Source organism: Varanus komodoensis, unplaced genomic scaffold (assembly GCF_004798865.1).
Source record: "Varanus komodoensis strain SLA01 unplaced genomic scaffold, ASM479886v1 scaffold17, whole genome shotgun sequence".
NCBI lineage: Eukaryota > Metazoa > Chordata > Lepidosauria > Squamata > Varanidae > Varanus > Varanus komodoensis.
The window spans coordinates 20873257-20886400 of record NW_025335505.1 but is presented as its reverse complement, the minus strand read 5'-3'; the positions used below and the strand labels follow the sequence as shown (position 1 = coordinate 20886400).

The window sequence follows — 13144 nt, the reverse complement described above, 5'->3', positions numbered from 1 at the left end:
CTCTCTCTCTCTCTCTGTCTCACTCTCTCTCCCCCCCCCCCCTCCCCCCCCCCCCTCCCCCTCCCCCTCCCCCTCTCCCCCCCCCTGTAGGTCTTAGTAACTAGTTTTAAGGCAGGTGGGTTGTGTTTCAGTGTTGACTGAAACATTGACTGACCTAAGCCTTTGCTCCCCTACCACTTACAACATTTCCTTGTTCAGGGTTACGACTTTTAAAAATATCTTTATAGAGCAAGATAAGTCTATAGAGGGTAATTGGCAAATCAACATTGCTTGATTAATCTGATCAGACCTGAACTTTCTAAGGTGTACTCAGAATTTTAATTTTATGGACACATGGTAGGAATGAAATTTGGAATTTTTAGCTTATAGTAGACTCAAATGATCATACAACCCATGGATCTTCTGTGATCATCTTGTCTTCCCTGGAAAACTGACTGTTCATCTTGCTCAGAGAAGCTTTACTGTGGGTCAGTGTTTTATTGTTGGTAGTTCCTCTTGAGGAACCTGAACATTTGTGAGCAGAAGGTTTTTCTTTATTTGTTTTAATGCTTAAAGCAAACTAAGTCATTGTGGTCTGTAAGGAAAAAATCCAAAATCCACGGTCAGGAAATTTATTTATTTAATTTCCATACTACCCAATAGCTGAGCTCTTTTGAGCAGTTTACAAAAATGCATAAAATGCAATGTAAAATACAAACAATAATAACACCACAAAAGATTACCGTACAAAAATTTTAAACCAAGTTTAAAGCAAAAATAAAAAGCTATACTAGCTTATGCAAATTAAATCATCAGACTTGTTTAAGCAGCTAGGAGGCCCCCAATATAATAATAAACTAATTAAATGTCCTGTGGTAGAGGACACCCTGGCACTCTGCAGGTAGGCAGGCCTTAGTGGGGCGCTTGTTCCATAGCTGGGGTAGCGGGGCTACCACTGGAAAGGCCCTTTTCTTGTTGCCATCCACTGAGCCTCCCTTGGAGGTAGCAGTTGGAAGTAATCCCCAGGTCTTGGTTGTAATGTCTGGGTAGACTGTGGTTGGGAGAGGAGTTCCATCAGCTTCTGTGGTCCCAAGCTGGGTAAGGCTTCATAGGTCAAAACCAGCACCTTGATTTGGTCTCAGAAGAATGTAGGCAGCCAATGGAAGCAGGGCAGAAATAGTGTTATCGGTTCAGACTTTGATGTAGAGGGAACAGGCCCTTTCATGCATGTTGTAACATGACACTGGTTGTATGTGTAGCCATATGTGTCTCTGTAATCATTTTTTAAAGTGATTTCTATTAGGTTGACCATAGGCATATATCTGATTTTCAGAGGGCTAAATGTGACTTGTCCTTACGTCATCACAGCTAGCCTTACTATTCTAACTCCCTAATTTTGGAGGAAGGAATTTCTGAGGGCTTGGCTTTTAGGTATGCTTGATTTAGGGTACCTTTTATAGGCTGTACACGATTGCCATTGACAATTTACATTTTTAAATGTACTTAAACTATCAATGTACTCAAGATGAACAAGGATTAGTAATTAGCTATTTGGGAAAAGAGATACAAGGTAAAGGCCAGTTATAAGTAGATTTTTGTATAAATGTTGTATATTTTCACCTAATTTAAAAATAACTTTACTGGAAATGTGGATATATGTTAATGTGAGGTGTTCAGGATGAATTTTGGAAGGTGGTTTGTGTGTTTGTGCAAGCGTATGCATGAATTGTTAAAATATAAGGGGAAAGATCTCCCTCTAGTGGTTTCTGTGGGATTAACTTAATTCATCACTATGCATGAGTTTAGATTTATTGGCATATACAATTTTTACCTAAAGTAAACCCTGGGTTCTTCAACGATTGCTCTTTTGTAATATAACCTGCATTATGCAAGGCCAGAAAGCGCAGAAGATGGCCTTCCCTGTCCACGTAACTTCATCCAATTCCTGTAAATTCCCACAACATCCTATTTGGCAATGTATGCACTGCAGTCTGTCCTGTGATAGTAATACCATTTTTCCACTGTATATTTTAGTTAACATCAAACAAATCCATCCAGCTAAGTCTGCGGAACCTTGTCTAACAAAATCAATGTGCTTAAGAGTCCATAAACACGTTAATCCATTTTTTTGCAAAGGGATTTTATAAAGGACATTTTGACCTTCACCTTTTTGGCATGTTGCAGCACAACACCCAGCCTCCCGTGGTCTGAAGGGGGAAAGATTTTATTCCATCCAATAGTCCGAAAGAGACAGATCAGATTAAGCTATCTGAAGCACCTTCCATTTCTACTGGGGAACTTTCTGCATGCCCCTAGAAATTCGTGCACTTTTAATTTGTTAAGCAGTGCCCATACATAGTTTTGAAGAAAGAAAAAAGATTGTTTCCTGCTCCCCCAGAGGCTAAGGCTAGACCTAATGAGCCACTCTAGACCTAAGGGACTTAAGTTAGCTCCAGGGTAGAATTTGGTCAAACATTAGGAGATTTTTTTTAAATAGAAAGAATAGTTCAAAAGTGGAACCAATTACTTAAGTGGTCTGGGCAAGCAGGCTTCCCCGCACTGGAGATATTGAAGCAGAGTCTGGATAGCTATCTACTAGGGATGTTTTAGCTCTGGAATCCATGTACTGGGCAGGGAGTGGGACTTGATGACCATCAACAGCCTTTCCCTTCCTGCATTTTTTAACTCTTGGAAGCCTTGCGTTAAGGAATATTCTGTGAAATAGTGACTGATGTTTTACTGCTTGACCAGTTGGAGAGCAGTCTGCCATGCGATGGCCACCAACCAAGTAGATGTACTTGAGCCTGTTACTAAATATGAAGTGCTTTAACACAGCCATCACAGAATTATTTGCTGTACATCTTTGTGGTTTTAAGGCTGTTTCGACAGGTAGAAGTTCTTGTATGTTGTCTATCTGAAATGTCATTTCTCTGTCTCCTAGGTTTGGGAGGCATTTCGAGTCCCCCTTATTGCTGCAGAGCATTATCATGATAATTACAATGTTACTGATGCTGAAACTGTGCACTGAAGTTCGTGTGGCAAATGAACTGAATATAAAACGGCGCTCCTTTTCAGGTTGGTTGAAATAATTTTTAATAATGCTGTTTCCCTCCTTTGATTTTGTAGGTTTACTCTTGCTAAATTATAATTTGGTGTTTGCTGTGTCCAGTTATCTTTTGATAATCCAATACATAAAGGGTTTCCAGTCTATCCAATGGAAATAGTTTTTGTTTATCAAGTGTTTGCTCTGAGCCGAATATGCCATGCTGTGATGCAGCTGGAGCGCTGCTTGCCCCGCTTTTCACTGTTCAGTTATTAGTGTGTGCAGATATTTCTTGTCCTTGTACTGATGGCCTCATTGCAATCTGTGTTCTGCTCAGAGGCCGTTATACATGCAGATCCACATTACGGCTCACCTCTGCCGTATAGTTGCCATGCCAGCAGTGATGAAGCTTTTCTGTGGTATTGGGAATCCACACAACTACCACGCAGTAGATTTTTCTACTCAGAAACCCTTTCAGGAAGGCTCTGTGTTGATGTGGTAACACATAATCCTGAGTAAAAGGACAAGGGGGCACAGTATCACAATTGTACTACATACAAATAATTTTTGTCATTGTAAATAAGTTCTTTCTGGTATTTAAACTTTCGTAAATGTTAATTCTCCTCTAATATTTTTGCTACAAAGGATACTCTGTTATGTGGCTGAAGTCATGATCCTGGATTACCCTTGTATATTTGCAGTCTTGTAAGCAGCCATCAAGCTACTGGATTTTCTTTTTTTTAAGAAGGGAAGGGGAATCACAGTTCTTCTAAGTTCCTGTTTCATCTCATTGTTGATTGGACAATTAGGCCTTGATATTTCTAGGCTTAGGTTGGCCTCAGTCATGTTCCTGTTCTTACATATGCACTGTGACCTATGCAAAAATGCCTATCCAGGCACTTGCATAAGACTCACAAGAGGAAAAACTCACAGGTCAGTGGCAGGGAAAGCAAAGAGGATGTTGAACCTTCAGCCAGTGCTGAATGGAGAATGGAAAGGCTGAGGGGGTTCTCTTTTGGAAAACTAAAGCTCAGAGATAGCATATGATTGAAAGAAGAGAATGTTTAGAATGCTTTCCCTTGAAGAATTGTGTTGTTCATTGAAAACCATTGAGCCTTTCCATACTTTCTCCATCTGATACCAGTTTGAGGGTCATTTCTCACTTTCTTGTCCAGTTTTGATGCTACCCTTATTTAATTTTGCTCTTCCATGGCAGGACAGCTCCCATGTAATCCCTTCAAGTCCTGGTCGTTATTCTTGGATGCTTTCAGATGTTTCCTTTTTCCATGTGCTTTTGTGGACACTTGTCCAGAGTGAATGTTGTGAAGAAGTATATTCACTTTGCCACTCATGTAATTCCACTTAAGTTGAACAGATTCAATTTATTTTAATGTCAAAAGCAATAAAAGAGAATCTCTCCTCCTTCAGAGGAACACATTTGGTGAGATTCAGTGTGGGTCTTTTTCTAGGTTTGCTGTCCTAAGCAATGTGCTGTGAAAGTAAACAAACCTTTTAGCTCAACGCTGTTTGCATGGTCTGCATTTCTGGCTATTTTATTTTTACTGTGTCTTGCTGCATGAGAAAAGTAGTTCACCCTGACTCTCTCTATTAAAAGCTTACTGAGCGTGATAAATTGTGAAATGTCACATTCTACCCCAGAAGTCTCCAAACTTTTTGAGCCCATGGACACATTTGGCTCAAATGAGAAAAATGAAAAAAAGCCTTATGACAAAAATGCTGCAAGTGCCCTCATCTGTGCCGTGCATGAATAAACACACTACTTGTATTGTACTCTTTTTCCTCCTCTTTTCCCTCTTTTCCCCATCACTCTCTAACTCTCTTTCACCTCTCCTTTCTGTTTCTTTAGCTACCCCCCTCATTGGTTCCTCCTTCTTCCTCCCTTGTCCTCTGCTCATCCCCATCTCCATCCCCAACCAAGGGGTTGCTTGAGACTTAAACAATTATCAGAAAACCCATAGTTTGTTGCAGGGTCATTTGAGAACTGTTTTAACCCTCAAACAACCCGCTACCAGATTTGGTCAACATAACAAAGGATGGCAACCCCATTAGTGGCTGAATATTCAGAATGGCCTTTGGGGGACAATGTATCCCGCTGTGGTTTAAATAAGTCCTGATGGGCTGCATTGATTGTGTGAAGCAGCCCTATGTTTTTCTTTCCATTGTCTCACCTCTTCCCTGAGTCCTAAGGCTATCAACACAAAAATGACTTTTCTGAGACTGCTATTTGCATTTTAAGGGAAGTTCCATTGAAGATGTCTACAGAAATAAAGCAGCAGCTTCAGAGAGGCCGTTGTTTTTGTCTGGAAAGTGTTTACATTCCGCTTTCCTGTCTCCCCCACCCCACACATGCACACACAATCCACAGGATGCTCTGGCCTCCCCATGTCATGTCTAGTTTGACCCTGAAAACCCACTATGGGAATAATCTACTTGCCAAAGCAGTCTGCTCTGCTAGCCAGGAGCTCTTATATAGAAATCCCATTGACTTCTGGATTCTTTCACAATTGTCGCTTGTGAGTTTCAAGTGTGTGCGCATGTGCGATGTTGCTCAAGAAAACCATGGAAAGACAACATTGAAACTGCTGTAGATGTAACAAGCAGTAAACTTCAAAATGGTAGACTTTACAGGGAAAGACAAGAGCCAGCCAACATGTGTGAAGATGCAATTCTATGCACACTTTTCTGCAAATAAGACCTACTGAACTCAGTGGGACTTCCAAGATGACACATAAAGGATTGCACTGTGATCCAGGTTCTACAGTAACCAGTTAGCAATTACTGACTATGTTACAATGGGGATTCTGCAAGTTCAGTTCAGAAGAGTTGCCCTGGTTACAGAATTTGGTACTTTACCTCAGCTATAAGGGTGCTAATGTAGGCTTGAAAACCTACAGACAATGCTGAGGTGAATCTTGCTACAGGGCTGATCAGAGCTTAATTCATGGTTGCTCTTTCCAAGACTAGTAGAATCAAAATAAATTCTGGAAATTCTGCAAAATATCTAAATTCCTTAATATATAAAATTTATTCAAAATACAGACCTTTATTTATTAACTCACTTAGTTCATTTCTATGCTGCCCAATAGCTAAAGTTTCTGAGCAGTTCACAAAATACTATTTTTAGACAGATTTATCTGTTGTTTTTAGCCAAAGGTATATACGCAGTCATGGCTATAAGTTCAAAAAAGGTTGGTTTTGTAGCATTCTTGAGGAAGGTAGCCTATATTTCTCAGATGAACTGAAATAATAATGCAATATTTTGTTCCATATATATCTCAATCATAGAAGTTGAACATAGGTGCATTGTATATAGTCATTTCTTGGACATCTCTTGGTTTGATCATAGAACAGTGTTTGTGGCATATCAAAGTGAGCTCTCTTATGCTGTTTTAATTTAGTTCTGCCTTGGAAACACTTTTTTCCCCTCATATGTGTTTGGTTGATATATATATATTAAATATATCTGTATATGTATATGTAGCTCAAGCTACAGACCTGTGTATGTAAAAGTTTCTGGTTTTTCCAGTGTTTTTGCACAATACATTGTGATTCCATTACTCTTATACCTGTCTTCAGAATCCAGGAGAATATCATGCAGACAGCGCAGGAACTAAAAACTATTTCTGGCATGATGACTCCTTGCAAGATATACTAACACCGAGCTAATTTAATACAAACTTAAGAGGGCTGATATCACATGGAGTCAAACTCGTCTGTTTTGTCTTTGCTTTCTCTTCATTGTTTGAATATAGCTGCAGATAGTAAGGATGAAGAAATCAAAACTCCTCCCAAGAGATCCTTTCTGGGTATGTACTTTACAAACCCATGCTGCATGAAATTTCCATTTGGGACGCCATCTATTTTTTCACTGCTTTTTATTTTTTATTGTTTTTGCCATGTTAGACATGAATGCATGTTTGTCATTTCAACAGAAAGGCTACCTGTGCTATATTTTTCTTAATAGCAAATTTTCACTTTTCAGTATACTTTTAAAGATGACCAAGGAAAAAAGATGCATTCAGTTTTGCTCCTCAGACTTCCATGTTCTTTCAACCTCAGCTATTTTTCTCTGTTAATTCTCTGGCTATATTTGAGACCATAGGATTTGCACTCAGGCAGAGCAATCCTGTAAGCTCTTAGACAGTGTCTGGGAATTGAAAGGATGGTGCATAGTTCCTCTTTTTGGGCCATGGACAGAGTTATGACTGTGGATATGGAAATCAGTCATGTATCTTCCCTCCTTTCTCTCACAGCCACCATGGAAAACTTATCTTTAGAGGTTGCTTTTACAACCTTGTAAAAGATTAGAGAGGGAGACTCGCTGGCATGCTGGTGGGTGGGGCAGGGAAGGAGTGGAGAGGCCGGGATGTGCAGGATCCTAAAGTCTCTTCACCACCATCCCAGATGCCAAGGGATAAGCCAGCTAGATGATGTAAGCTGCCCAGGTAGCCTATGTCATATAAATTGAATAAACAAATTTTAAAAAGAGCCAAGAAGTTTGTTTAGCTGTAAAGGAAAAAATGGAGGGGTATTTTCAACTCTGTCTTCCACTTGCACTGTCCTATGTTGCAGGACATTGGATAGACACAGGTTTAAGCATAAGAATATCTATCTGCCTGTTAAGGGGGAAGCCACTTACTTAGACTCTTAATCATCCACTGTTCCTGTTTTTATTGCATTCTAAAGCCCTCCCACCCCCCACCCCCCCTTTGGTCTGAAGTTCAAGTATGGGTGTTCCTATAGTCAGGTTGCATCAGTGTGGCAAATATCCTGCCCTTCTGCTCTTACCTATCCTTGTTTTGTAGTCATTGTCACTAGAATCATTGAATCAGAGAATGGTAGAGTTGGAAGGGATGAAGCAGGCCACTGAGTCGAACCCCCTGCTAATGCAGGGCATGAAGTTGCACTATCCCTCTCAGATGACTGTCCAATTGCATCTTGAATGCATCTAGTGTGGGAGAACCCATAACCTCCCTGTGTAATTGGTTCCATTGTGAGGACATTTTTCCTGATATCTAGGTGGAATCTGGCTTCCTGTAACTTGAGCCCAGTTCTGTGTCCTTATTCTGTGTCCTTAACTTATTCTGTGTCCTGCTCTCTGGGATAATTGAGAAGATCCTTCCTCTTTGTGAGAACCTTTCAAGCATTTGTAGAGTGCTAAAGGAACTTCTATTTCATGGTCGCAACAAAGAATGTGTTGAATTAACCTGTCCCTCATTCTGACCTTGCAGGATATATAAATATTCTTCAATTTTTCAAAGTATCACTTCCTGTTGCATCTTTTTTCAAAATACTTTTGTTTGCTAAACATCATTTTTTTCTTTCATTTTCATCATTAGCTTTTGGAAATGTTTACAGTTTGCTTGCACAAAAAATATACTAACCTACAGAATGTAACCTGAGTTGAAATTCCTTAACTCCATGTTTACATTCTTGCTTCCTGTCTTTGTGGTGCATGGTGTCAAATTGCAGTGTAATCTGTAAATACGTTCATTGTTAGAAGGATCATTCATCTTGGGTACTTGAAGGGTATTGTAAGGAAATATGTAAATATGCTACTGACTTGCTCATTTATTGTTGGATAAACTGCTGTGTGCACATAGAAGCTGAATGTCTGTATGGCACTGAAATGGACTCTTCTTGTGAAAGAGAATTGGCTCCTTTGCATTGAGTTTGCGATTGTGTTGTAAACTAGGAAAGAACACAAGAAATGATTCTGTTTTTTCTCTATGATACAGAAAAGTGGTCTAAAACTGGTTTCTTGGTCTTCATGTCATGTTCCAATGAATATAAACCACTCTAAATAGTTTGGTGTCATTAGCAAATTTGGCTGCTTCACTGCGTTTTCCTAATTCCAGATCACTTTCTCTAGATGTTCAGTTGCAGTAGTAGGTACCTGATAACAAAGGTGTGAAAAACATGGTGTAGTGTAGGTACTGCTTCCTTTAAAATGGGTATGATGTCCACTAGCTGATTCTTGGGACCCATCCCCAGTCCCTTCAATACGCTAAAGCTTGCATGAGTACTTTAGAGGGCTTTAGGAGGGGGGATCTCTGTTTCTGGGTACTTTTAAAGAGTTTTATGATAGGCACACCAAATTATGGGAAAGCCCATGCAGGTTGCAGCAGCTGAACGAGTGGACCAGTAATTCAAACTGCCCCTTTTCTTAATACCTAAACATATCCCTCAGCTTCTCACAAGTGCTGGTGGGTGTGTTTGTTTTCAGTATATACTTCATCCTCTTTGTTATTGGGGAAACAATACTGCTCAACTCATACCCATTGTTTTGTAATATGCTATTGTTCAGAATGGATTCTGGAGGTCAGCCCTGACGCAGAGCAAATCTGAACTGCATCATGGCTAGCCAAGAGTGATGATGTTTTATGAATGATGGGTAAAGACGAAGGAATGCAGTAGTGGCTCGAAAACTGGAGAACGTCTATTTTGCTGCCATGTCATTCAGATCAATGTTAACCATTCTTCTGCATCCTGCATATTACTAGCCACTAACACAAGCAAGTTAGTGGCAGCTTGAGAACGGATCAAGGATGTGTGTTTGAGAAATGACAAGAATGATGGCGTTTGAGAAATGATAAGGAAGGACAATTAAGCTAGTGGACTGCTAATCATACTTCACTGTATTTCTTTCTTTCCCTGTCCTGTGTCTATATCCCACTTCTTATTTTGTCAGTTTTTAACCACACTGAATGCTTGAAGCATTTATTTTACACAAATAGAGGTAGATTTATATATTCTTTATTATGAATAGTGTGGGGGCTCGTTATATCTGTGTCACATTGATGATAGGCATGTTTGCCAAAGTAAATGAACTTAATACCATCTGTTTGCTTCCCTTTTCAAACTCATTAAACCTGAGTTTTGGGTGTTAAATCCTTTTGCAAAGTGATACAGTAAGCTCAGAGAAGTCTGTGCTCTACCTCGTCTGAATATCTGATAGACTTAGAAACTGCTACCACTATTACACTCTAGTTAGAATAATAGAGTGACAATATTACCTAGGGTTTATCTGCATAGAAGTGCTGTAAACTGGATAGATGATACCGAAGCTGTCCTTTGGCATTACATTCCAGCCAGAAACTAAGCTATTTCCCTCTGCTTTTGGGGCTTCTTCCTGAGTGTATTTGTCAGCAATCCAGCAAACTACTTAATGCTACTGATTGCTCTCCACAAGAAAAATTGACGGAAAGCTTTTATCTGGGTACTTTATTATAAAAAGATTTTCTTAGGCCTAACAGGTAGCTTTTTATTTTTCAAATGGAAAAATGATAATACTGGTTATTTGCAGAAAAAGTAAGCCTTCAGCTGCAAAAGTGACAAACCTTATTTATCTATCTATCTATCCCACTCTATGCACCATAAGGCTCCCTTTGAATGCTCAGATTATCTTTTGTTCTCTTAATTATGTACCGAGCTAATTCTGTTTTTTAACCCTGTGAACTGCCTTGATTTTTAACCAGTTATTTAACTGAAGTCAATAGAAGTAATATTTTGAAAATGGTTAATTAAGTTTCCTTTAAATAACCTGTGTGCAGTGTGTTTGGACTATCATTTTTAAGGAAACTTTGCTTGAATCAAAAGAAACAAACTCTTTACAGCAGTGTTGTCAATGCACGGATTAATCATTTGTTAACGCTGTTGTAGTGTAACATCAAAAGCAAGGTAATGCCTTCATTTGATGGCTTGGCATGACTGGTCTAATAGGATTTCCCACCGCTTTGGCCAGCTGCTTAGCTCTCAGTCTTGGGTACTAGATGCTGGTCTACAGCTCCCATCAAATCCAGTCAACACATTGAAATACAGGGTTGGCATGAGTTGTAGCTTGCCAGCATCTGGATACCCAGGTTGGGAACTTCTGGTTTAGTAATTGTCTAAGAATGCTTAAGCATGAGACTAAATTGTGAGAGGCTATCTTTGCTTTATTATGCAGACCTTGTAATTAATGCTTTGGGGCAATCCCAATGCATTTACATTCTGTTGGCTGCCATCAGAAGTCCTCTGTTATGCATATGATCTGCAAATAGAAGTTTGTTAGATCTCTTCTTCCCCCATATTTTTTCATAAATTGTGTTTTGCCTTTGGCAGTTCTATATGGAGGATTCCAAAGGACACCATATAATGAGAGATGTTGCTCTTGTGAATTGTGGGGATTGGAGTCAGTCTTGCATATGCTCCTATACTGCCCATTCTACACTGAATTGCACACTAAATATTTGGATCCAATCCTAATAAATATGAGGGATAGGTCAGATTCTAAAAAAACTTATTTTGTACGATGCTGAGCTTGAAAACTGGGGATCCATCATCTATTTGATGAGGCCTATAGTTGTGCAAAAACCAACTTACTACACATTGCCACAGATACAACAAATGGAAAGGGCTGAAAATTTGTACAGCTAAGCTTACCTGTATTTCTTAAAAATTCTTGGCATTCTTGCTGAAGTATGTTCTTCAGGCTTGTTGAGGAAATATTCCTTTTACTGGGTTGCTAAAATTCCAAGTAGCAATTTAAATGTTTTCAAGCCATTTTTTGCTCATGAAAACCTGTGACAGCAACTGCTGGCAAAGCGATGTCAAGCGTTTTTAGTTGTGTCCTGGAACTAGAATGCTGCCAGGAGTCCAATATTTTGAAAGGCATTCCATCATTTTTAGCATTCAGAAAGTGGGAGGGGTTGCATGATAACTGTGGGAAGGAGGAGGTAATGCTGAAGAGAATCATGATCACTAATTGATAGTGAGAGGGCGGCAAAAAAATGTTATGCTAGCACCTTGTGCAAGTTTTCTCTGAATAAAGCTATTCTGATCATACGGGGACGTATATTGCCTTGTGCACACATTACTTAGTTAATAACTTGTTCGTACATTTGGACTGTGGCGATACTGTGGACATAATCTCTCCTGACTTTAGTTAAGGTGTGACATAGTGCCCCACGGCATCTTGATAAACAAACTAGCAAAAAGTGGGCCAGACGTGTTCTGTTAGGTGGATTCAAAATTGGCTACAAAATTGGACTCTTAAGTGTGCTCGTCAACAACACCTTCTCAAATTGGAGAAAGGTAGCGAGTGGGGTGCTGCTAGCCATGGGCCCAATGCTCTTCAACATCTTTTTGATGACCTAAATGAGGAAGTGCATGGAACAATAATCGTATTTGCAGATGACACAAAACTGGCTGGAAAAGTTAACTCCATGGAAGACAGAAAGATCCAAGGCAATCTAGATGAATTTGAATGCTGGGCTGAGAGCAACAGAATGAAATTTAATAGGGACAAATGCCAAGTCATCCACCTATGGAAAGAAACCAAATGCATCTATACAAGATGGGGAATACTTGGCTCAACAGTACTGCAAATGAGAAAGACCTTGGAGTCATTCTAACCAACAAGCTAAATATGAGCCAACAATGCAATGCGGTTGCAAAAAAGTGCAAATGCTATTTTGGGGTGCATTAATAGAAGTATCACTTCCAAATCACATGAAGTACTAGTTTCCCTTTACTTATCACTGGTTAGGCCTCATCGGTAGTACTGTGTCTGGGTCTGAGCACCACAGTGTAAGAAAGATGCAGATAAGCTGGAAAGGGTGCAGAGGAGAGCAAGGGGGTGATCCAGGGACTGGAAACAAAGCACTGTGAAGAAAAATGGAAAGAACTGGGCATGCATAACCTTCAGAAGAGAAGACTGAGGGGAGATATGATAGCACTCTGCAAGTATGTCGCAAACAGGAAGGACAGGATCTCTTCTCGAACATCTCTGAGTGCAGGACATGGAATAATGGGCTCAAGTTATGGGAAGCGAGATTCCGGCTAGATATCTGGAAAAATTTCTTAACTGTCAGAGCAATACAGGGTGGAACCAGTTGCCTAGAGAGGTCATGGGCTCTCCCGTACTGGAGACATTCACAAAGAAACTGGACAGCCATCTGCGTGGGATGGTGCAACTTGGTGTCCTGCACCAGCAGCAGGTTGGACCCCATGGTCTTCTTGGCTCCTTCCAACTCTACTGTTCTATGATTCTATGTGTTTTAGTTTGATGTTTTTCGTTTTGTCATCATTATCACATTGCATTTATTGCATTTTCTCCTC

The 13144-nt window shown here is 39.9% G+C and overlaps 1 protein-coding gene across 9 annotated transcripts in view; it reads left to right on the top strand.

Moving 5' to 3' along the window:
* The window catches only part of SLC66A2 (solute carrier family 66 member 2), a 90301-nt gene that overhangs the window by 30152 nt on the left and 47005 nt on the right, over positions 1-13144 (top strand). For 7 of the 9 annotated variants that reach the window (XR_006414358.1, XM_044426553.1, XM_044426551.1 and 4 more), the window contains 2 exons: positions 2921-3054; positions 6796-6849. Coding sequence is in view for 8 of the 9 variants with exons in the window: in XM_044426553.1 (XP_044282488.1) it covers positions 2921-3054; positions 6796-6849 (188 nt within the window). In the remaining variant the exon portion in view is untranslated. The remainder of the gene's footprint in view (positions 1-2920; positions 3055-6795; positions 6850-13144) is intronic. The other 2 variants (XM_044426554.1, XM_044426555.1) reach the window with 1 other exon arrangement.